The 26,493-nt window shown below is 36.8% G+C and overlaps 1 protein-coding gene across 3 annotated transcripts in view; it reads right to left on the bottom strand.

Annotated features, from left to right (window-relative positions):
* The window catches only part of CCDC191 (coiled-coil domain containing 191), a 102,546-nt gene that overhangs the window by 61,133 nt on the left and 14,920 nt on the right, over positions 1 to 26,493 (bottom strand). For all 3 annotated transcript variants that reach the window (XM_059065156.2, XM_067034611.1, XM_067034609.1), the window contains 4 exons: positions 23,502 to 23,645; positions 19,729 to 19,907; positions 18,034 to 18,257; positions 14,591 to 14,744 (listed from right to left, as the gene is read on the bottom strand). In XM_059065156.2, coding sequence (XP_058921139.1) covers positions 14,591 to 14,744; positions 18,034 to 18,257; positions 19,729 to 19,907; positions 23,502 to 23,645 — 701 coding nt within the window. The remainder of the gene's footprint in view (positions 1 to 14,590; positions 14,745 to 18,033; positions 18,258 to 19,728; positions 19,908 to 23,501; positions 23,646 to 26,493) is intronic.

Genomic DNA, 26,493 nt, shown 5'->3' with positions numbered 1-26,493 from the left:
ATATAGTAACTGCTTTCTTGAAATCAACTTGCCATTGGTTTTTTTTCCCCACCTACTCAAAAGAGCAATCCCATTTAAATTAAATTAAAAAAATAAAAGTATGAATCAAGAATAGCCACTTAGTTATTCTTGATTCACAGCAAACATTATTTAGGCAAACAGGAGTCCCATAAATGTGCTTGAAGGAAAATACTTGGGAAAGGAAAACATTCTCGGTCCTGTCTTCTCTGGGAGAAGATGCTAGCACTCCACTCCTACTTAGAACGGACAAGAAGTGGCATAGTTCACAGTCACCATCTATTCACATCTCCTATTACCCTCCCCCAAGTGGCGTCCCTGCAGCGCTCAGGCCTGCTTTTCCTCTTCAGTTCTACACTCGAACTACAGCAGTGCTCTATCCCTTTGCTCTTTGAAACAAGAACTATTATTTAAAACCACAACCGGTCAGAAGAGGAACACCTTCTGCTTAAGCCAAAGAACTTAATGTTTGAACTACATGGACAAGTAGTCTGACCTCCCTCCGTTTCTTACCTAGTTCATTTATTTCTGCACCATGTTTTTATTTCTGATAGATTCTCAAATATAGTCATGAGTTCTTTTAGTAATTTCTACCATCTCTTTATTATAGTTGTGGTGATAATTAAGGCTTGTTACAGGTAAGTAAAATACTGAAAATCACTGTAGGAAGAACTGCTCCTAAGTACATATCTACAATAATTTTTAAAATAAAATACTACAAAGTGAAATTTAGAAAGTTTTTAAGTGAAATGCTTTTCTCCTTTCAAAATCAAAATCTTCCACGAGACATCATTTGGTCATTAAGGATTCCTCTCAAGAGAAGAAATGACACTCACCCTGCTAAATTTATTACCTGCACTGGAGTTACCCTCCTTTTGTTGGCAAGAAAAGCTCTCTTCCCTGAAGTGTAATCACACTGCTGTCACTAGGAATGATTGACGTTAGGTGGAACAGCAATTTGCTATCTAATCTTCATTGTAATTCTAACCCTGTCAACTAGAGATGCTTGTTCTGATTAATGAAGTGGGTAACTCATCAAAATTCCTCAGCTATTTCCCTTTTGTCAGAAAGCTCAGTGATAATTGCATCAAAATTCTCCGTCATGGAAAAATAAACAATGAATTGTAAAGAGGACAAAAATGTCAACAAGTTTACAATTTATTTTTGCCAAATGGAACTAACTGTGGTGCAACTCATGGGGAGCCGGACAAGGACCAAAGGTTAGAGATAAAGGGCCCAGCTGACTCCTGGCTGCTTCCAGACCCACAGGAACAGACAGATGCTCTAATACTACCCAAGAAAGCAGTCCTCCACTCCTTTTTTCCTTTTTGAGGACCACTACAGCTAGGCAGAAGACCCAAAGATGCTAAGAAGTATTTGATAGGTGGAGAGGAGGATCCTGTTCATGACAAAATGAATGCCCCTGGGAAGAAGCAGCACTGAAAAGCAGTCCCCTATATCCCATCCCATCCCTGATTTTCATAATTTTGCCCCAAAGAAAACAGAGGAAATCACTGTGTCCCCTACTGCCAACCATATACACTCCTATAACTATTATACATAAATACATTAGGGAAAATACATTCAGTTTTCAGCACTGTGCTAAGACCTGGGTTTGCTGTTGGGTTCCATGGAAAGGCCTAAACTCTGACAACCACTGCAATGTGAAATGGTAACACTAGCTACAGACGAAAAGCTACTTTTGTTATATACTAGAAGCTGTGATGCTCATTTTACTTCTGTATTTAATTTTTTCCCCTTCATTTTTTAAACTTAAAAAAAAAACCCTCACTCTATTACAGAAATTTCATAAACATACCCAAAAGTAGAATAGAAGAATAAACCCCTCACTCAGCTTCAAAAATTACCAGCATTATGCTGATTTTGTTTCATTTCTCTTCCACTCACTTTTCTTTCCTGGAGTATTTAAAAATAAATTCCAGACATCAGACATTGTATCATTTCACCCATAAATGCACTGATATGTATTACTTACAAAAGGACATTTTGTAAACTCTTCTTAATTCTGCTAAGAAGTTTCAATCAATAATATTGCTGTATTTATTTAATTCTGTTTCACTGCAGAAGTAGCAGAATTTCAGAAAGCAACTGCTTAGTCTCATCATATTAAATTCTTAACCAATAAAATGCTCTGGGATCTTTTAAAGAAGAATGACCACAATACAGCCTATAACCTGACCAGGATAGGGCTCCTTTCCCAACAAAGCCTGAACCAATTTTCATGACCTCATGTCTTTAGGGAAGGCAGGCCTACTGCTCATCAGCTTCTCTTTCATCTTTCTTTCCCTTCTAGACCTTCTTCCTCCCTCTACAATCTCCACTCCTTGCCCATTCTCCCCACTCCCAGCATGCCCCACAAACATTACACTATGCCAAAAGTACAGCTGACCTCAGAATATATTAGACAAATGCTGGACTCACCTCTAGAGGTCTCTGACAGTAAGATGATGATGTGATGTCATTTGTTCCTCACCCATATGGTTCTTAAGATCCTTATAAATATTCACCTGAAATTTCTAGTGTTTAGGGGAAAAGATACTTTACTCTGCATAATTTTAGAGAATGGGCTTAATTTATGCCAAAGGCTCTTTTCTTAACTTCTTAAAAGCAGAATTTAATCAGTACTTTTTTCAAAAGACAAAAAAAGAAGATCAGGTACTTTTGAATTAGAACCTCTGGGATCAAAATGGTGTTTTGAAAAGCAAAACACTCTTGCAATGTTTTGGTAAACTGGCTCTCACTGTCCCTTCTGTGAGAATGGGAAACCTGGTTTACTCACAGGGTGAGAGTAAGGAAGAGTACAATAACAAACTAAACAACCTCCTTACCAACACCAACAAGATTTTATTTGGAAATTTTCCATAGAGTGGCTGTATGAAGTTATATATAATAATGCTTCAAAGCCCTCCTAAAATGCACAGCACACAATGTCCTTGGCAATACGTTTAGAGGGGAGAGTTACATGAATCCCAATATTCTTCGGGTGTGTGCCCAACACTTCTCTTACTCTGCAGTTTTATTTGCAAAGAGGCTTTTCCTTTATTTCCTTCCCCAAACATAAGACAACATGGCTGAGACAATACCAGCAACTGCTATGTTTCAGCTCAGGAATGGTTGTGTTTCAGTGCTATGTAGGCAGTCCTGCTAAAACTAAGATTTTGGGGAAGGAATCATGCTGTATAAATGAGGTTCTTAACTATAGTTTTCAACACCTTGAAAAAGAGAAAAGAGGCTTCTCTTCCATGGATTCCCACATTCCCTCAGTTTAGTTCGGGGCAGCCTCTTGGAAGGCACTATGCCACAAGCATAACATCAACAATGCCTCCTTTGGGTCATTATTATCTTATCCTCTAACAGAGATACGTAAACAAGCAAATCAAAACCTTCCTCCCCTAAAATTAAGATTTAGTTAGTGTCAATGCATCTTTCTTTGTTTTCAACTTTTACAAGCAGGAAAGAACATAGATTTTTTTATCTGAAGAAAACATAAAATGTATTTCAGAATAGAGTGAGAATTAAGAAGGCTACTTTCCAAACAGTATAAGAATTTCATACTTAATCCCTTGTTGTTTCTGCTAATTAGCATTGACAGTGTATTGCTGAATCTTCCCAAGAGATTTCACTGCAAGATCAAAGAGAAAGTAGGATAGGATGGAAGTAGAAAGTTTCTATATAAAAATAAGTGTTTTTGACAAAATAAAGAGAACTGGCAATGAAATGAGTGGGAAAGAGGCATGAACAGTGCTGCACCTGAACTTGTGTTTTGGTAAGAGCTTGCTCTGTTTCTCTCAGAAAGTCTCCTATTAAATAATGTGGCCCACGCATAGCACAGGGAGATCAGCTTGGTGCTTTGTGACCACCTAGAGGGGTGGGATAGGGAGGGTGGGAGGGAGGGAAACACAAGAGGGAAGAGATATGGGGACATATGTATATGTATAACTGATTCACTTTGTTATAAAGCAGAAACTAACACACCATTGTAAAGCAATTATACTCCAATAAAGATGTTTAAAAATATATAAATAAATAAATTTCTGACCCACAAAAAAATAATAATAATAACGTGGCCCAAATGTGATGTTAAGAAATTGTTTGGCGGAACAAACCCAGAGTCAAAGCACAAAGAATACAGGACCTAAAAGGGCCTGAACTAGAGCAACACTTAGAAACAGATTCTTTGAAGTCTTCCTGCAAACTATATAGCTTGCTGTTGGGTTTGTGCCAGTGAACCATTCTGAGGGTGCTGACAAGAGCTTCCTGCTATCTAACTGCTCACTGCAAGCCAGGTAGGCATTTTCCCACTTTTTATTCTGTGGTCATATTTAGGCTGCTGAGTATCCAAGTTTCATCACCCAAGGGCAGCTTCAGGCTCCTTCAGAGCCAGGCTAGGAATGTAGACTGGGACCAAGATAATGAGCCCAGAGGGCCTGCTACTCTGGTGGTGTTTACCAGAGGACATCCTGTCTCCAGCCAAGGCTACATAAAAGCCTGAGGAGTGTGGTAAGCGGATTTCCCCCTGTGTCTCAGTTATACCCACATACACTGGGGAAATCTAAATTAGAGGTTCACTAATAATAATACACATGAATAACATAATCATATGGAAGGGGAAGGGGAAGAAAAGAACCAACCTAAGTAACTTTGGAAAACAATTTTGGCTGAGTAAGGCTGCAAACAAAAATAACTGTACAAATATTACACTGTAGCTAGTAAATTTGTTTCCATAGCAGTATAGGTTACCAATTCTGAAACTACTTTTATAGTATACTAGGACTAAACAAAATAAATAAATATAATTTAGATAATAAGCTCCAGGTATAAACAAGCAAGGGGGAAAGGCTACACTAAAACCTGTGGTGCTAGATTAGGGTTGAAGTTATCATTATGAACTCACAATTATTTTAATATATATACAGATAGATAGAGAAACAAGTAACAATTAAGGAAAGGGGAGGAGAGCATGACCCCTGTGTTGCTGCACTGGAACTGGATGTATCAGTATGAATTAATGGATTTTAATGTGTACACAAACAGACAGACACAGAAACAAATACAATGTGTGTGTATGTGTAGTTAGTACATATACAACTATTTCCCAGCTTTGTCAGCTGAGAGGGCCCAGAAAACATGATACCCCAGTAGCAGTGAGCACAGCTAGTACCCAGATCTTGGTTTCCAAATATTATTCTCCAACAAATGGAACCAGGGTTCCATGTATTGATAGAAGTGGTTGATTCCAGAGCTAGGGCTGGGAAAATATAAGATAAGCCTGGAACATCTTGTGGTGCCAGAGAAATAAAGGATTTTTTCAAAAAAGTATTTTGAAAGGGCAAAAGAGTCAACCTGAAAATTTTCCCAGTGGCCAAGTTTAGAAAATTTTGAGAAACAAAGTAAAAATAATACTAGAATATAATCCCTAGGATAAAGTAAATATCCACAAGTCCATACTGATACAAATAAACAACTGAATAAATGAATAAATAAATAAATGGGGGAGAAGGGACAGGTTTTCCTTCTAGAAGAATTTAAATGAATACATGGAGACAAGAAGGGAAATACAAAATCATCGTTAGACAAATACCACATTAGTTATTGTTACAGGCAAGACCCATCAATGAATGCTAAAATTAATAGGTGAAAGTTTAAGGATAAACAGAATATTTGCATAGTTTCACAATATTTCCTCTAAGACACTTAAAAATTACAAAGGGAAAAATAGTAACTTTACAGTGGAGAAACCCAGCAGACACAATCTTAAGTGATCAAAGTTAACATCAACAGTAATAAGACATATTAACATTATGTGGAATTCCCTGGCAGTCCAGTGGTTAGGACTCCGCGCTCTCACTGCAGAGGGCCTGGGTTCAACTGTTGGTCAGGGAACTAAGATGCCACAAGCCGTGTGGCATGGCCCCCCAAAAACAAAAACAAAAAACAGAGATTGGTTCAAGATGGCAGAATAGAAGGACGTGCTCTCACTCCCTCTTGTGAGAGCACTGGAATCACAACTAACTGTTGACCAGTCATCAACAGGAAGAACTGGAACTCAATAAAAAAGATACCCCACATCCAAAGACAAAGAAGAAGCCACAGTGAGATGCTAGGAGGGGCACAATCACGATAAAATCAAATCCCATAACTTCTGGGTGGGTGACTGACAAACTGGAGAACACTTATACCACAGAAGTCCACCCACTGGAGTGAAGGTTCTGAGCTGCACGTCAGGCTTCCCAACCTGGGGGTCCGGCAGCAGGAGGAGGAATTCCTAGAGAATCAGACTTGGAAGCCTAGCGGGATTTGATTGCAGGACTTCGACAGGACTGGGGGAAACAGAGACTCCACTCTTGGCGGGCACACACAAAGTAGTGTGCGCGTCGGGAACCGGGGAAAGAGCAGTGATCCCATCGGAGACTGAACTAGACCTACGGGCTAGTGTTGGAGGGTCTCCTGCAGAGGTCAGGAGTGGCTGTGACTCACTGTGAGGACCAGGACACTGGCAACAGAGGTTCTGGGAAGTACTCCTTGGCGTGACCCTCCCAGAGTCTGCCATTAGCTGCACCAAAGAGCCCGGTAGGCTTTGGTGTTGGGTCATCTCAGGCCAAACAACCAACAGGGAGAGAACCCAGCCCCACCCATCAGCACACAAATGGATTAAAGTTTTACTGAGCACTGCCCACCAGAGCAACAGTCAGCTCTACCCACAAGTCCCTCCCATCAGGAAGCTTGCACAAGCCTCTTAGACAGCCCATCCACCAGAGGGAAGACAGCAGAAGCAAGAAGAACTACAATCCTGCAGCCTGTGGAATGAAAACCACATTCACAGAAAGATAGACAAGATGAAAAGGCAGAGGGCTATGTACCAGATGAAGGAACAAGATAAACGCCAGAAAAACAACTAAACGAAGTGGAGATAGGCAACCTTCCAGAAAAAGAATTCAGAATAATGATAGTGAAGATGATCCAGGACCTCGGAAAAAAAAATGGAGGCAAAGATCGGGAAGATGCAAGAAATGTTCAACAAAGACCTAGAAGAATTAAAGAACAAACACCTAGAAGAATTAAAGAACAAACAAACAGAGATGAACAATATAATAACTGAAATGAAAAATACACTAGAAGGAATCAATAGCAGAATAACTGAGGCAGAAGAATGGATAAGTGACCTGGAAGACAGAATGGTGGAATTCACTTCTGCAGAACAAAAGAAAGCAAAAAGAATGAAAAGAAATGAAGACAGTCTAAGGGACCTGTGGGACAACATTAAATGCAACAACATTCGCATTATAGGGGTCCCAGAAGGAGAAGAGAGAGAGAAAGGACCTGAGAAAATATTTGAAGAGATTATAGTCGAAAACTTCCCTAACATGGGAAAGGAAATAACCACCCAAGTCCAGGAAGTGCAGAGTCCCAGGCAGGATAAACCCAAGGAGGAATATGCCGAGACACATAGTAATCAAACTGACAAAAATTAAAGACAAAGAAAAATTATTGAAAGCAACAAGGGAAAAATGACAAATAACACACAAGGGAACTTGCATAAGGTTAACAGCTAATTTCTCAGCAGAAACTCTACAAGCAAGAAGGGAGTGGCATGATATACTTAATGTGATGAAAGGTCAGAACCTACAAATAAGATTACTCTACCCAGCAATGATCTCATTCAGATTTGATGAAGAAATCAAAAGCTTTACAGACAAGCAAAAGCTAAGAGAATTCAGCACCACCAAACCAGCTCTACAACAAATGCTAAAGGAACTTCTCTAAGTGGGAAACACAAGAGAAGAAAAGGACCTACAAAAACAAACCCAAAACAATTAAGAGAATGTTCATAGGAACATTCATATCGGTAATTACTTTAAAACTGAATGGATTAAATACTCCAACCAAAAGACACAGGCTTGCTGAATGGATACAGAAACAAGACCCATATATATATATGCTGTCTACAGGAGACCCACTTCAGACCTAGGGACACATACAGAGGGGATGGAAAAAGATATTCCATTTAAATGGAAATCAAAAGAAAGCTGGAGTAGCAATACTCATATCAGATAAAATAGAAGAGACAAGGAAGGACACTACATAATGATCAAGGGGTCAATCCAAGAAGATATAACAATTATAAATATATATGCACCCAACATAGGAGCACCTCAATACATAAGGCAAATACTAACAGCCATAAAAGGGGAAACTGACAGTACCACAATCATAGTAGGGGACTTTAACACCCCACTTTCACCAATGGACATATCATCCAAAATGAAAATAAATAAGGAAACACAAGCTTTAAATGATACATTACAGAAGATGGACTTAATTGATATTTATAGGACATTCCATCCAAAAACAGCAGAATACCCTTTCTTCTCAAGTGTGCATGGAACATTCTCCAGGAGAGATCACATCTTGGGTCACAAAACAAGCCACAGTAAATTTAAGAAAATTGAAATCATACCAAGCATCTTTTCAGACCACAACACTATGAGATGAGAAATCAATTACAGGGAAAAAACTGTAAAAAACACAAACACATGGAGGCTAAACAATACGTTACTAAATAACTAAGAGATCACTGAAGAAATCAAAGAGGAAATAAAAAAATACCTAGAGACAAATGACAACAAAAACATGACAATCCAAAACCTATGGGATGCAGCAAAAGCAGTTCTAAGAGGGAAGTTTATAGCTATACAAGCTTACGTCAAGAAACAGGAAACATCTCAAATAAACATTCTAACCTTACACCTAAAGGAACTAGAGAAAGAAGAACAAACAAAACCCAAAGTTAGCAGAAGGAAAGAAATCATAAAGATCAGAGCAGAAATAAATGAAATAGAAACAAAGAAAACAATAGCAAAGATCAATAAAATGGAAAGCTGGTTCTTTGAGAAGATAAACAAAATTGAGAAACCATTAGCCAGACTCATCAAGAAAAAGAGGGAGAGGAATCAAATCAATAAAATTAGAAATGAAAAAGGAGAAGTTACAACAGACACCGCAGAAATACAAAGCATCCTAAGGGACTACTACAAGCAACTCTATGCCAATAAAATGGACAACCTGGAAGAAATGAACAAATTCTTAGAAAGGTATAACCCTCCAAGGCTGAACCAGGAAGAAATAGAAAATATGAACAGACCAATCACAAGTAATGAAATTGAAACTGTGATTAAAAATCTTCCAACAAACAAAAGTCCAGGACCAGATGGCTTCACAGGTGAATTCTACCAAACATTTAGAGAAGAGATAACACACATCCTTCTCAAACTCTTCCAAAAAATTGCAGAGGAAGGAACACTCCCTAACTCATTCTACAAGGCAACCATCACCCTGATACCAAAACCAGACAAAAATACTACAAAAAAAGAAAACTACACACCAATATCACTGATGAATATAGATGTAAAAATCCTCAACAAAATACTAGCAAACAGAATCCAACAGCACATTAAAAGGATCATAAACCATGATCAAGTGGGATTTATCCTAGGGATGCAAGGATTCTTCAATATATGCAAATCAATCAATGTGATACACCATATTAACAAATTGAAGCATAAAAACCATATGATCATCTCAATAGATGCAGAAAAAGCTTTTGACAAAATTCAACACCCATTTATGGTAAAAACTCTCCAGAAATTGGGCATAGCGGGAACCTACCTCAACATAATAAAGGTCATATACGACAAACCCACTGCAAACATCATTCTCAATGGTGAAAAACTGAAAGCATTTCCTCTAAGATCAGGAACAAAACAAGGATGTCCACTCTTACCACTATTATTCAACATAGTTTTGGAAGTCCTAGCCACGGCAATCAGAGAAGGAAAAGAAATAAAAGGAATCCAAATTGGAAAAGAAGAAGTAAAACTGTCACTGTTTGCAGATGATATGATACTATACACAGAGAATCCTAAAGATGCTACCAGAAAACTACTAGAGCGAATCAATGAATTTGGTAAAGTTGCAGTATACACAATTAATGCACAGAAATCTGTTACATTCCTATACACTAATGATGAAAAATCTGAAAGGGAAATTAAGGAAACACTTCCATTTACCATTGCAACAAAAAGAATAAAACACCTAGGAATAAACCTACCTAGGGAGACAAAAGACCTGTATGCAGAAAACTATAAGACACTGATGAAAGAAATTAAAGATGATACCAACAGATGGAGAGATATACCATGTTCTCGGATTGGAAGAATCAATATTGTGAAAATGACTATACTACCCAAAGCAATCTACAGAATCAATGCAATTCCGATCAAATTACCAATGGCATTTTTTATGGAACCTGAACAAAAAATCTTAAAATTTGTATGGAGACACAAAAGACCCCGAATAGCCAAAGCAGTCTTGAGGGAAAATAACGGAGCTGGCAGAATCAGACTCCCTGACTTCAGACTGTACTACAAAGCTACAGTAATGAAGACAATATGGTATTGGTGCAAAAACAGAAACACAGATCAATGGAACAAGATAGAAAGCCCAGAGATAAACCCACGCACCTATGGTCAACTAATCTATGACAATAGAGGCAAGGATATACAATGGAGAAAAGACAGTCTCTTCAATAAGCAATGCTGGGAAAACTGGACAGCTACATGTAAAAGAATGAAATTAGAACAATCCCTAACACCATACACAAAAATAAACTCAAAGTGGATTCGAGATCTAAATGTAAGACCAGACACTATAAAACTCTTGGAGGAAAACATAGGAAGAACATTCTTTGACATAAATCACAGCAAGATCTTTTTTGATCCACCTCCTAGAGTAATGGAAATAAAACCAAAAATAAACAAATGGGACCTAATGAAACTTAAAACGCTTTTGCACAGCAAAGGAAACCATAAACAAGATGAAAAGACAACCCTCAGAATAGGAGAAAATATTTGCAAACGAATCAACGGACAAAGGATTAATCTCCAAAATATATAAATAGTTCATGCAGCTCAATATTAAAGAAACAAACAACCCAATCCAAAAATGGGCAGAAGACCTAAATAGACATTTCTCCAAAGAAGACATACAGATGGCCAGGAAGCACATGAAAAGCTGCTCAACATCACTAATTATTAGAGAAATGCAAATCAAAACTACAGTGGGGTATCACCTCACACCAGTCAGAATGGGCATCATCAGAAAATCTACAAACAAATGCTGGAGAGGGTGTGGAGAAAAGGGAACGCTCTTGTACTGTTGGTGGGAATGTAAATTGATGCAGCCACTATGCAGAACAATATGGAGGTTCCTTAAAAAACTAAAAATAGAACTACCATATGACCCAGCAATCCCACTACTGGGAATATACCCAGAGAAAACCATAATTCAAAAAGACACATGCACCCCAATGTTCACTGCAGCACTATTTACAATAGTCATGTCATAGAAGCAACCTAAATGCCCACTGACAGACAAATGGATAAAGAAGATGTGATACATATATACAATGGAATATTACTCGGCCATAAAAAGGAACAAAATTGGGTCATTTGTAGAGACGTGGATGGATCTATAGACTGTCATACAGAGTGAAGTAAGTCAAAAAGAGAAAAACAAATATCGTATATTAACACATATATGTGGAACCTAGAAAAATGGTACAGATGAACTGGTTTGCAGGACAGAAATTGAGACACAGATGTAGAGAACAAACGTATGGACATCAAGGGGGGAAAACGGCGGCAGGGGTGGTGGTGGTGGTGTGATGAATTGGGAGATTGGGATTGACATGTATATACTAATATGAATAAAATGGATAACTAATAAGTACCTGCTGTATAAAAAAATAAATAAAATTAAATTAAAAAACAAAAAAGAAAAAACAACAAAAGAAACCATTAAGTATACCTGATATTATAGTGTCAGGGGCACAGCATCACTTCTTGTAGTATTCTTACTAGTAATGCATAATCTCAATCTAAACAGAAGAGAACATCGGAAAACCCCAAATTGAGAGACATTGTACGAAATACCTGACCAGTACTCTTCAAAACTGTCAAGGTCATAAAAGAAAAGCAAAGATGGAGGAACTATTACAAACTGAAGGAGACTAAGGAGACACTACAAGCAAATGCAGCATGAAATTACAGATCAAGTCCTGAAACAGAAAAAAGACCTTAGAGGAAATATAGGTGACATTCTAATAAGTCTTGCTAATTGTACTTAATGGTATTTTACCAATGTTAATTTCCTAGTTTTGATAATTAAGTTATGGTTATGTAAGATGTTAACACTGAGGAGAGCTGGGTGAAGGGTATTCAGGAACTCCATGTACTATTTTTTGTAATTTGTCTGTATGTCTAAAATTATTTCAAAATAAAGATTCAAAAATATAGGTTCAAATCAAGCAGAATCTGTGACAAAGTAGAGATAATTTATTCATATTGGCTCATTTTTAAATATACCAGCTGATCCTTGTAAAGCTGAGTAATCTGTTTTGGTAGGCCAGTAATTTTGTAAAACTCTTTGTGTGTCTGAAATTCATACCTAGCACTTCTTTCTAAAACATATATAGTCAGCCCTCTGTATCTGCAAGCTCTACATCTGTGGATTCAATCAACCATAGATAGAAAACATTTGGAAAAAAAGAAATTTCCAGAAAGTTCCAAAAAGCAAAACTTGATTTGCCAGGCTGGCAACTATTTACATAGCATTTACATTATATTTACATCTATTTACATAGCATTTATGCTGTATTAGGTGTTGACCTGGAATAAATAGACTGCCAGTGTTTACGCCAGCAAAGATGGATTTATTTGGAATCAACAAAGAATTGCAATTTGGGATCTCCAACCTTGGTAATCCATTGCAAGTTCTTTCAGGGCAAAGGGAGGAGAACTCTTATACAGGGAAAAGTAAGTTGGGAGGGCTGTAGTAGGCAAGGTCCATGGCTTTTCTTTGGCTGAGTTCGTGCCAGAAAATAAGGGTTTTTCTTCTTTTTGGGCTCTGCTGTTGTCACAGGGCATGAGAGCTCCCTCTTCTGGTCTTCTGACTCTACTTAATTCAGGTTTCTATTTATAATTTTTTACATAGGTGTTATAAGTAATCTAGAGATGATTTAACGTATACAGGAGTATGTGAATAGGTTACATGCAAATTCTATGCTATTTTATATAAGGGATTTGAGCATCCACAGATTTTGGTATTTGCAGGGGATCCTGGAACCAATACCCCTTGGATACCAAGGGACAACTGTATTACTTCTTCTTGCACAGTGGACTTCAATAAAATTTAAAACTTAATCTTATAGGGAACACACATCTTATCCGTCTCTCATTGGTTGGGGAACAAACATATCATGGCCCTTTTTCCTTATGTCTTCTCAAGATGGCCCCCTCTGTACTCATTTCCTTTCCTATTTTCTTTCATAAATCTGAACTGTTACTGTAGGAGGACACATTAACTCCATCCGTCTCATGGAGGGGACGCAGCATCCAAAAGCCTTTGCCCATCTTTTCCAAAATGTTAATCCCAACTCTTAATAGTTCCTCCTATCACACTTGCCTCTGCCTATTCCTAAAGCCAAAACTCTGACCAAACTCATTTTATATTTGAATAATTATGACTTCTTGCCTATCAGTCCAAAATGCTACCATCAAACGTGTCTAGTTTTAAAGAATTGCTTTGACTACTTTACTTTTTCCCTCATATCTTAGTTATCCATATCATATTCACAGGCCTGTTTTTGATTTCTAGGTCCCTTTTAGTCTATCCTACATTTATCAAACTCCCTCAATCTCTTCCTGACATTCTTTTCTCTTGTTAAATCCATCCATTTATACATTCATTCCATTAACTTTCACTGAATTTCATCAGCGCCCAAGGCCTTGGAGTGGATGTTGTAGGAGATATAAAATATACATATTTATCTTTTCTCATCTGACCACCTCATTTACAAATCTTCCAAGTAATTCCTTTCACCTGAAATGTTTATAAACCCCAAATTTATAGTGTTATCAATCCCACTTTATTGAAAAAAAATTCTGCCTAAGTATCCTGGGGAGGATGCTCATTAGTCAATAAAAGATTGGCCAGTTAATTTTATAAAAAGTGAAACTAAAGAAAGGGATAGAAGAGTAAAATAAAATGCAGACCATTAAAAGTAGAAGCACAAACATGTCACTGTTTAGGATCTGAGCTACCAAAAGGTAAGTAATTTTCTGAATAATTCTTCTGAAAAATCCAGAACACAATGGTTCATAAGACTGTCAAAGTGGAAGCTACGCTTTCAAACTGCCAGAGATCTACATTAGTACTTGCATGCAATTCTAAAAAGGGTAATTTAGGAAGACATCCCAAATTCATACCCCAATTTCCCAGGATCACATGGAGTATATAAGAATAGCCCTGAATAGAGGATTGAAGCACTCTCCTGTGTACTAAACCAGCTGGGTAGCACAGAATAAATGGTGTGGGCAACTTTGGTATTTGTAACAAGGCTCAACTGGGCTTAGTGTTACACTGTCCATCTCTGATGGAGCCCTTTGTCATTTATGCTACAGAATGCTGAACAAAGAGATATTACAATTCCTACCTGGTGATTTTCCTTAAAAGTTTGGATTAATAACTCTTTCAGTTTCTTCTTTCTTTCTTTTGCCATTTTTTCTTCATCCAGAAGAATATGAACACTTTGAAACATGCCTTTCTCTGGATTTTTTGGAGAATTTTCTTCTTGCTTTTTCTTCTCTCTATTAATAACAATTAAAAAACACAAGTATGAATAATAGACTTAACAATGAGTAATCAGAACATACCATAGTGGAATGCACACTGAATTTTCCATCAGAAGATAGAGATTTTTAGATCTGGCCCTAAAACTACAAAGTAGGGTGATTTTTTTTTTTTTTGAGATTTAGTTTATTCCTTTATAAAATATAGTTAAATGAAATAAAATTATAATGTACTCTGAAAAGGAGAAAGCCTTATATATATTTTAGTAAAGTATTTTTATTGAGTTTAACATTGTGTGATACCTTGATCAAAATTTGAGAGATAACAACTATCAGGTATTCTTGAATATAGACATAAGTTCTCTCTCTTCTTACAAGGGGAGACAAAACAGGACCCTCAGGTAAGAAAGGAATGACATTTTTCCCACAAGGTTTTTACAAGGTTTCTAGGAAGAAAAATAATAAAAGAATCAGGTGTTACTGAATAAGGAGAAAATGGAATTTATATTAATTCTAAAATAGCTGTAAAGAGAAAAAATAGAACTTAGTAACAATAAGGAAAAGGACTTCAGGCAAGTTAACAAGAATCTCTTTGTAACTTTGTTGCTCATATGTCTGCTTATCTCTTTCTCACTCACCTACCTTTTCTTTCTCATCCAGGTCATCTCTCTTACACTGAGCAATCCAAGCCAGCTCATAGCCACTGCCTTCTTATTGGAGTGTATTAAATTACACAGGTGTGTGTAAGTGTATAAGGTATATATTTTATCAATGATGTAATAAAGATAGCATCTAGTCAGGAATCTGGATTCATGGGTTCTGGCCACAAATCAGCTGTGAAAACTCAGGTAAGTCACCCAGTCTTTCTGAATTTCACTTTACAGTTGTGGAAACTCAAATTGAGAGAGGGATGACAATAATCTATAGACATTCATTCATTAATTATCATATATCATACAGGGAGCACACAACCTTATTACTGGTGATATGAACCATCATTTGATTAAGGTGGTTTCTCCAGTGTAAAGTTGCTATTTTTCCCTTTGTAATCAATAAATCTCTTAGAGAAGATACTTTGAAACTATGCGATGAAGCAGATTTAGGACACCTTACAAATACATTAAAAAAGCCCTACCAACAATAAAATTTTATTGACTCTTTCCAAACTTACTAATGCCATAACAATGTTATATTAGATAGTTACAGACAGATCATAGTGGGCATTTAAAGATATACAGTTCTAATACCATGGATGCAGCCTTTAAAAAAAATCAAAATACATATCTGTTATGAAAGCAATGTTTGCTCATTGTGCAAAATTGGAGAGGTATAAAAGCCATCCATATTTCTACCCAGAAGAAAACCCTGATAACATGTCAGTGCTGTTTCATTGTAAAACTAGTATTTATTAATTTCTCCAATATTTATTAGTGTCTGTTATTATAAATAATATTATTTTCATTATCTTTGTATACAAATTTTTGGATTTCTTTTTATTTTCCTTAAATATAATCTTTATTATTTTTTTAACATTTTTATTGGAGTATAACTGTTCTACAATGTTGTATTAGTTTCTGCTTTACAACAAAGTGAATCAGTTATACAATCTTTGGATTTCTGATCACTTTCTACACTTGATCTTAGCCAAAAGGCCAAGAAGCGATTCTGATCACTTTCTTAGGGCAGTTTTCCTAGGACTGGAATTCCCCGGTCAAGTGATAATAACATTTTTATGGCTCTTATTGTTTATTGCCAAATTGCTTTCTGGAACGTTTAAACCAGTCTGTCCAACTAGAAGTACTGCATATTACCTGTCTCACTGTATCTGTGGATAAGATTTTTTTTTTTACCCACTTTTATTTATTTTTTATTATATTTTTAAACATCTTTATTGGAGTATAATTGCTTTACTTAGTTTCTGCTTTATAACAAAGTGAATCAGCTATACATATACATATATCCCCATGTGGATAAGCTTTTAACTTTTAAAAGAAATGACTGGTTAGTGAATGTCTGTTGAGTGCCCACTGTGAGCAGAACTTCCTGCTACCAACAAATATTACTTGTTTTCACAATTTATTTTAGGTCAGCCTAGATTCTTCAGGGCTTGAAAACAATCTGAACAGCAAGGCTGATCTTAGCAAGAACTCACTAAAAAACTGGAGATTGCTTTCTGAAAGGAAAGGCCTCTGGAGGAGGCTTCAGCCTGGCACTTGGAAGAATGAAATGCACATCCACTACTGAGCTGTTTTAAACTGGGTAGGATGAGAGCAGTCAAGAACACAGGGGGAAAAGCTATGTAGGCTGATGGTGGTGGAAGGGGGTGGCAGGCTAATAGGTCTTTCTGGCCCCTCAGTTTGAATATTCAGGCATTTCAGGCACATTGTCCTAAGGTTTTTGCAGTTTATGCACCAGTGCTGTTTCTCAGAATAAATACATTAGTTATTTCATTTATGAAGCTCATTTTCTGCATGAGGATACACAATAGTACTACATCCTGTGAGGACTATTTTGATTTCCCTCTTATGTCAGATATTCTTTTTCTTTATCAGTAGCAGTAAGGCAATGGTGACTCTCTGTATGATTATCAGAAGATAAGATACTGAGGCAATTCACAATAGAATGAGACATAATTAGCAAACGTGCATAAGGAAACATGTTCAATCTTACAAATGTTCAGGTACACAAAGAGGTGCACACTAACCAATAGAATACCTATTAAAAGTGCAAAAATATTGAAAATGATGATCTCCCCCAATGCTGAGTGGGGCTCACTGTCAGCAATTGTGCAAATATGCACAACTCGTCTGGAAAGGAATTTGGCAATGTTTCAAAAGTCATAAAAAACCTACACAATTTACCTCAGTAATTACACTCCTATGAACATAATTCAAAAGAATGAAAAAGCTATATGCTTAAGGATGCTCACTGCACTATTGGTGAAAAATCTGAAATTAGCTGAAATACTTACCAGTATAGGGAGTGGAGGTCTTTAAATAAATTATGGTATAGGAACTCAATAGAGTAATATACAGACCTTAGGACTCCAGCTGATGTGGTTATTACAACAAGCAGAATAACATATTAAATGTACTTTATGGTTGCGGTTAAGTTTATAAAGGGACCAAGACCAGGAGGAAACATGGAAAAATGAAAATAGTTAACTTGTTAAGATGGTGGACTAGTGGGTGATTTCTCTTTTGTGTTTTATTATTGCACTGTCTGTGCATTTTAAGGACCTTTAAAGTACTTCCAAAGTGACTGCTTAAACAAAAAAACTTCACGCTGCTCATAATGCCTGGCTTACATTTTCCATGCTTCTTCCACAGTGCGTCTCCTCTCAATTATCTCCCTCCGCAGCTTTACCATCTCCCTTTGAATCTTCTCCTCCTCTTTCTTGGCCTCTAGAGCCTTTCTTTTTTTCTCTTCTTGCACCAGATACTGAGCCTCTAAGAAGGCTGCTTTTTTCAGGGTCTTTTCAATTCTCTGGCACTCCAGTTCTTTCTCACGTCTTAAGCGATTTTCTTTTACCTTAAAGAGAATACAACAAGGGTGAAATGCAGCCTTTCAAGTAGAAAGGGATATGCAAAACCTTAGAACACATTTTGAAGTTCAGAATACAACTACTTTGAAACATTTTGGCCCAGAACCCCACTGTTTATCAGAAAAATAGGGGAAATTCATTTGTTTACTGGGTAATGGCCTACACAAAATTTTAAATGAAGTCAGGCGAGATGACTCCAAACAATTTGGGAATGATCGGCACGACAGAAAAGCTGAAAATCCAATGGGTTGGATGCCAAATTCTGGATTCTTATTTAGTAATGATTTTCAATCCATAAGGTTTTCCGAGGTGTACATTACTGTTATTTATTTAGGCTCTGTCTATATGTTAATTATAATTTAAGAAAGAATAAGGATATTTTGGAGAGGCTACTTTGTGAAGGCTAGAACAGTGATTTACTGCCTTTTAAAGGAGCATCACGACCTTTTATTCAATTCTATCTTTATTTGAATTTATCAATGATTCTGGATCATATTTAGAAATCAAAACCACAAACTTCACAGATATTTCTGAATAAGCACAATCATTTTTTTCAAACTCAATTCTTTAGACTAGCTATGAATTAAGGAGTGGTTCTTTCCTTCCTGCTTCATTTCACTTTACCCTTATCTTACTCTTCAGTTATGATAAGACTTCTAGATAGTGGCTACCACTTACTGAACCTTTTCTCTTCCCTTTTATCATAAATCCAAACCAGGATCATGCTTCTACTCCAGTTTCTCTCACATCGTTAGTGCTGCTTTGGCATACATTATGGTTTAAAGTAATCAGAAATTCAGTGTTATAAAAAGATAGCATACACACATATATACATAATACTACTCTGGTCTTGGTTCTGAACATGTAGTAAAGACTTGGTCTTTTGGACTTCCTGAAGTTCCTCTACAAAGTGTTGAGATGAATCTTTTTCCTATAACATACTATTCCCTTTGGAGAAAAGAAAGTTCCCATACGCCTTTCTAATTCAAAACAGTTGAACTAGATTTAATTCAGCTCTGTCCTCCCTTTCAAATTATAATCACAAATAAGTGAATTTTTCCACTGTCTAGAAAAGAATTATCATTATAACATTCACCAGAATATTCACAATATTAATATCTTGATGTCATAATACAAAAACCAAATTCAAGCAAAACCCAATGTACATATTTATAATAGGAAGTCTCACATCCAAACTAATAAAGTTTAGCTCACCACTCTCATAATCAAAATCAATTATTCCTCTTTTTGGTTTTCTTAAATAAATTGTTTCCTATCCTCAGCTTATGAGCATTATTTTTCTTCTTAAGTTCTTATATTTTATTTTTATTCTTTCTAACCAAACCACAGATGGCACCCTTTCTCACAATAAAGCCTAAGTCTTTATTTAAGCTTATTAAATGTGTTACACAAAAATTGCTTCCTGTTATCCATTTTAATTTTGCTTTTCCCTCCCACCTGCTTATGTCTCATCTCCATGGTAAGACGAGGATCCTTCTGCCACTTCTTGTCTTGGTTTTCATTCATTCCAAGATCTTCCAGTATCCCAGAATCTACCACGTCTTTATGGAGCAGATGGTCTATGAATTTTTGAAAGGTGGTACTTTCGTCTTCTTCCTCCAAATAACCACATAAATCTGGGGGAAACATAACAACAACAAAGAAGGAAAAAATTTTTAATTTTTTAAAAATTTAATTTTAGTACAATTTCCATATTTATGTAAATAATCCTGGTACAATAAAAATACAAAGCTGGGAGTGTTCAATAAATAGTAACTGATAATGCCAATTGGATGAATACAGCCCTCAGCAATTACCTTCAACTAAGAGGAAAAAACCTCCACTCATGAGGAATTGCCCTCATCCAAGTCACTAATTCCCTCACTGCCAAATTTAAAAGTTATTACTTTTACATTTATGTTACAAGGATCTAAACATCCTTGAGGACTCCATTGCTCTTTTTAAAAAAGGCTTTACTGTGGTATAATTGACATATAATAAACTTGTAAATATTTAAAGTCTGCAATAAACTTTGACATATATAGATACCAGTAAACATCATTACAATCAAGATAATGAATGTGTCTGTCAGCTGCAAAAGGGTCCTCATGCAGATCTACAATCTCTTCCTCTCACTCCTCCCCATGTTCTTTGCCCTATCTCAGGCAACCCCAGACCTGCTTTCTGCCAATAGATTAGTTTAAATTTTTCAGAATTTGTTATCAATTAAGTCATATACTATGTACTCTTTCTGGTCGTCCTTCTTTTACTCAGCATAATTATTCTGAGATTCATTCATGTTGTTGTATCAATAGTTTATCCCTTTTTATTGCTGAGTAGTATTCCACTGTATGGGCATACCACAATTTGTTCATTCATTCATCCATCTGGGGATAAACATTTGGGTTGCTTCCAGATTTTGGCTATTACAAATAAAGTTGTTATGAAATATGTGTACAAGTCTTTGTATGAACATTTGCTTTCTTTTCTCTTGGGAAAATGCCTAGGACTGGAATGGTTGGATCACATAAGTATGTGTTTAACTTTTTAAGAAACTGTCAAGCTGTTTTCCAAAGTGGTCATACAATTTCACATTCTCACCAGCAGTGTAGGAGGGTTCCAGTTCCTCCACATCCTTACCAAAACTTGGTATGATCAGTCTTTTAATTTAAGTCATTTTAATGGGTGCACTCATGGTAGTTTTAATTTGCTTTTTCCTAATGACTAGCAATATTGAATATCATTCTTTATGATGTTTTATTTAGTTCCATACATTATTGAAAACGGTGTACTAAAGTCTCCAACTGTTATTGCTGAATTATCTATTTCTCCCTTCAATTTTGTCAGTTTATGCTTCACATATTTGGGGCTCTTTTGTTAGGTGCATATATGTTTACACTTGTTATGTTTTCTTGATGGATTGACCCTTTTATTATTATAGAATGTCCTTCTTTGTCTTGAGTAACACTTTTTTATCATAGAGCCTATTTTTTCTGAGATTAGTAGGCTGCTCTCACTCTCTTTAGGTTACTGTTTGCATAGTACATCTTTTTCCATCCTTTTATTTTCAAGCTGTTTGTGTCTTTGACTCTAGACTGTGTCTCCTGGGACAGCATATAGTTAGGTGATATTTTTAAGTTCATTCTGCCAGTCTCCATCTTTTGATTAGAATGTTTAATCCATTTACATGTAATGTAATTCTTGATAAGGCAGGATTTACACTTGTCATTTTGGTATTTGTTTTCTATATGTCTTATGTAAATGCCCCTTTCAGGATGAAAAATTTACCTTTTATTACTAGTTTGCTGAGAGCTTTAATCAGGAATTAATTTTGTCAAGTATTTTTCCTGTACCTATTGAGATAATCATATGTTAGTTAATAATTGTTTTAAATTTATTTATTTATTTATGGCTGTGTTAGGTCTTCATTGCTACACGTGGGCTTTCTCTAGTTGCGGCAAGCAGGGGCTACTCTTTGTTGTGGTGGCTTCTCTTGTTGCAGAGCATGGGCTCTAGGCGTGTGGTCCTCAGTAGCTGTGGCATGCAGGCTCAGTAGTTGCAGCGCACAAGCTTAGTTGCTCCACAGCATGTGGGATCTTCCTGGACCAGGGCTTGAACCCGTGTCCCCTGCATTGGTAAGGGGATTCTTAACCACTGTGCCACTAGGGAAGTCCGTTAGTTAATAATTTTGATAAACATCCTTTTTTAAGGGCTAGGTAATATTTTTGTTCAATGTTTCAATCCCCCAAGAAAGTAATACTACAAGCATAAGATGAGTGAGGCCTGATAAGATACTAGAAGGTAATAACAAATCTAAGTAAAGAGATATAATTAGATATATTAGCACCATATGAAAGAAAGTAGCAGTTTTATTATATTTCAGACATGCTTCAGAATAAATATTATGTACTGAAATGCCCCACTTTAACAATGATATCATTAAACTAGAAAACATCCAGAAGGTGGCAACCAGTATATCTAGAAACAATGTGATATAAAGAACTGTTGAGAGTACTGGTGCTATTTAATCTAGGAAAACTGATGTATATGAAGGATCAGATATGATTACAACTCCCATAAGAAAAGAAAAGACTGTTCTTGAGAGAGAGAACAGGATGTTATTTTCTGTTGCACAAAAGGGTAAAAGTTACTGAGGACAAAATCCTAATTCTCCTAACTAAGAGAGAATTTATGAATATTAGAGCCTCACAACAGCTGAATGGGCTCCTCCCAGAGTGCAGGCTCCCTATCCTGGGAGGTGTTCAGGCAGAGATTGCACTACCCCGTATTAGGGATACTAGAGAAGAATCTCTGTTTAAGGGGGTGAAGAGGGTAGATCGGATTAGGTGATCTTGAGGAGTCCCCTAACTTTAAGGGCTCATGACTTTGTGATTTGTGAGCTGGGGATTTTGTAGTGTCCTAAACAAGGGAAATGCTGCAAGATGAGTTCATCAGGGGTGTCTGAGCTGTGCATGGCAAGATGCCACCACCATCACTATGCCTACCCTTATGCTTAGGGAAAAAAAATCTTAGACTCTTTGGGTACAACTGAGGAATCCTCACAAGTTAGCTATTTAACTTGTCTGACACTAACTCTGTGTACAAGTAATAACCTCCCTTATAAAGATATATGAAGCATTTTGTAAACACAAAATGAGATATCAATGTTTAAATATAGTAAAACAGGGCTTCCCTGGTGGTACAGTGGTTGAGAGTCTGCCTGCCGATGCAGGGGACACAGGTTCGTGCCCCAGTCCAGGAAGATCTCACATGCCGTGGAGCGGCTGGGCCCGTGAGCCATGGCCGCTGAGCCTGTGCTCTGCAACGGGAGAGGCCACAACAGTGAGAGGCCCGCATACCATAAAAAAAAAAAATATATATATATATATATATATACACACACATATATATATGGTAAAACATTTAAAAGCCATCAAAGTAAATGGTCATCCAACAATATATGGAAAGAGACACTCTTAAACAGCATTGCCATTATAATCATAAGAAGAATTACAAATAATAGGATATTTTAATTTTTAAAAAACCACGAATTTACTGAGGATATAGATAAGTAATTTAAATTGAATCAAGAAAAATTAAAGCCAATTACAAAACTAAGCAAAACACAGAAAAGTCAAATAACATATCATTTATTATTCAAAACAATTAAAAAGACTTCTTGGACACATTCATTGGATGTTAAAGCTTAGCACAATTAAATAAGTTCTTACCATCGAACTTGTCATATTTCAAATGCCCGTTGGCTTCTGGCACAGGAGGGATATGTGACACAGTGTCTTCAGCATCACCGTCCCCATCACTTGCTAGTTCTTGCTTAAGTTTGGTATCTAACCAGTCATTGACCAATTCCTGAGCTGTCAATAAAACAAAAACATCTTTTTACTTCGGAGACTTTCTTCATTTGCTGTTTTCATTCATTCAATAAATGTTAACTGAGCACTTATCATGTGTCAAGTACTGCTCTAGATGTTGGGAATACACCACTGAACAAAACAGGAAATATAAAACCTACCACCATGAAGCTTATGTTCTAATTGGGGAAGAGAGACAATGAACAAGCAAGTCAGAAAAACAGAGCAGGAGAAGGAGAAATGGTGTATAAGAAATGAAAGATGGGTGTTGATGGTTTTAAATTAATTGGGTAGTCAAAGGAGGCCTCACTGATAAGACATTTGAGCAAAAAAGGGAAGGAAGTGAGGGAGTGGGCCATATGGCTATGTAAGGGAAAATTAATCTGTGCAGAGGGAAAACAAGTGCAAAGGCCCTAAGGCAGTAGAGTGTCTAGTGTATTGGAGAAACAGCACGGAGGTGGTATTGCTGGAGGAATGAGTGAAGGGAGAGTAGTTGGAGATGAGGTAGAAGAGGTAATGTACGGATCAGGTTTAGAGCAATGGTTTTAGAGCAGTGGGGGTGATCTTACTCCCCAGCAGACATCTGGCAATGTCTGGAGCCATTTTTGGTATTGGCTATTACAGCTGGGGAACTGGGTAGTGGCCAGGGATGATGCTAAACATCCTACAATTCATAGGACAGGCCCCACAACAAAATTATCTGGCCCAAAATATCAACAGTGTTGCGGTTGAAAACACTTTGTTTAGATAAGTCTTGACAGCATTCTAGGTACTTTTTACTTTGGCTTTCACTCTGTATGTAATGGGAGGTTTTTGAGCAAAGAGGTAACATATTTTAATAGCATCACTCTGACTACTATGTTAAAATAGACTATACGGGGACAAGCTCAGAAGCTGGAGACAACAGTTGAGAGACAAATATCCAGAAAAGGGGTGATGATGGCCTGGACCTGAAGTGGAGGTACTAGAAATGCTCAGATTCTAGAAAATAATGTTTTGAGGTGGAGTTGACATGATTTGCTGATGGGCTGGATATGGGATGTGAGAGAAAGAAATTTAAAAGGGTTTTGGCTTAAGCAACTACAGAATGGAGATGTCATTTACCGAGATAGGGAAGACCAAGGGAGCAGCAGGTTTGTACAGATCAGGAGTTCAGTATCAGATGAGTTGGGTTTGAGATGCTTATGAGACACCCAAAAAGGGATGTCAAATAGGTATTGGCTATATCATCTGGATTTCAAGGGAGAGGTCCAAGCTGAAGAAATAAATGTGGGTGTTGTCAGCATACAGATGGTATTTAAAGCCATAGAAATGAATGAGATTGGCAAAGGAGGAAGGTAGATAGAGAACTGGTTCAAGGACTAAGCCCTGAGGAACTCTAGTATTTAGGGGTTGAAGAGATAAGGCAGAACCAGGTAAGTAGACTAGGAAAGAGAGACCATTGAGGTAGGAGGAAAATCAAAGAGTGTGATATCCTGGAAGCCAACTTCCATTTGGATTTCTTTCTTAGTGACATTCAGAAAATCTTCTTAATTATAGAGTTATGAGAGAAAATGTCTATTTTAGCATTACTTTCATCATTATTATACAGCTCTTATGGATAGGGCATGGGCGTTTCAAAGAAGAAAAATGTCTATTTCAGTATTATCTTCATCATTGTTATTATCATTATTGAACAGCTCTATGGGAACAGAGTGTTTCCAAATACTAAATGATGCCAAGAGACATTTAACATAGATAGGAATGCATGACATGTAAAAATAGAAAAAAATGAATCAAGGTGATAGAAACTAAGTGTAAAAAGTATGCTAGAAACAGACAATAGTGGCTTTCAGAGGAAAGTAGAGAAAAGGAGCAGATATTTACTGAGTAACCCTGTGTACAATAGTTCACATATTTATAATAAATTATGTGTAAAAGAATTTGGATCTACTAAATGCCATTTATTAGTAAACAGAGGTTTACTATGAAGTGCTCCAAAAGAACAAGGAAAGAGAATGTCTCTTGGAGGGTTCAACTGTAGTAATGCTTCATGTTGGATCAGAGGCTTGACGCCTACCTCAAAGCAGAGTTTCTCAAAGTATGTTCCCCAGAACACTAGTTCTTACTGAATATCAATAGACAGCTGATGAGAGGAGGAAAAAAGGATATAAACCTTTGAAACACATGTTCTATTCATACACTAGTACTTTCGAATGTGGATCACTAGTTTCTCAGGATATTAATATGTATTTCAAGATAAAAAGAGTTCAGGTTCTAGGAAGCTTGGAAAATAGGGTAAGTAAATATATATTTAACTGAAGGACTTTTTAGAAATTTTGAGTGGCTAAAGTATATTGTGTATTCCCATTGGTGGGGTGGGAGAAGGAGTGGGTAAGACATAGCCTTGCCAATTTCTAAATCAATCTCCTTTTTCCAACTCCAGTACCACCAACCACCCAAGACCAAGTGCCATTACAGCTCACAGAGACCACTGCAATAGCCTCCCGCTAGTCTCCCTTTTCCCTGTTTCTCCCCCTATAATTCATTCTTCATATATTAAAAAAATTATCCTACTACACCTCTGCTTAAAACCCTTCAGTGATGTCTAATCATACTCAGAATAAAATCTAAATTATTTCCCCAGGCCTATAAGGCCCTATGTGACATGTATTCTGCTCACTCCTGCAAGCTCACCTCCATGGGGTAGCTGCAGCAACACTGGTCTTCCTTCAGTTCCTCAAGCACACCAAGCTTGTACTTTAACTTTTTTTTTTTAAACATCTTTATTGGAGTATAATTGCTTTACAATGGTGTGTTAGTTTCTGCTTTATAACAAAGTGAATCAGCTATACATATACATATATCTCCA

The sequence above is a fragment of the Kogia breviceps genome, chromosome 5, assembly GCF_026419965.1.
Source record: "Kogia breviceps isolate mKogBre1 chromosome 5, mKogBre1 haplotype 1, whole genome shotgun sequence".
Taxonomy (NCBI): Eukaryota; Metazoa; Chordata; class Mammalia; order Artiodactyla; family Physeteridae; genus Kogia; species Kogia breviceps.
This window is presented reverse-complemented; position numbering and strand designations above follow the sequence as displayed.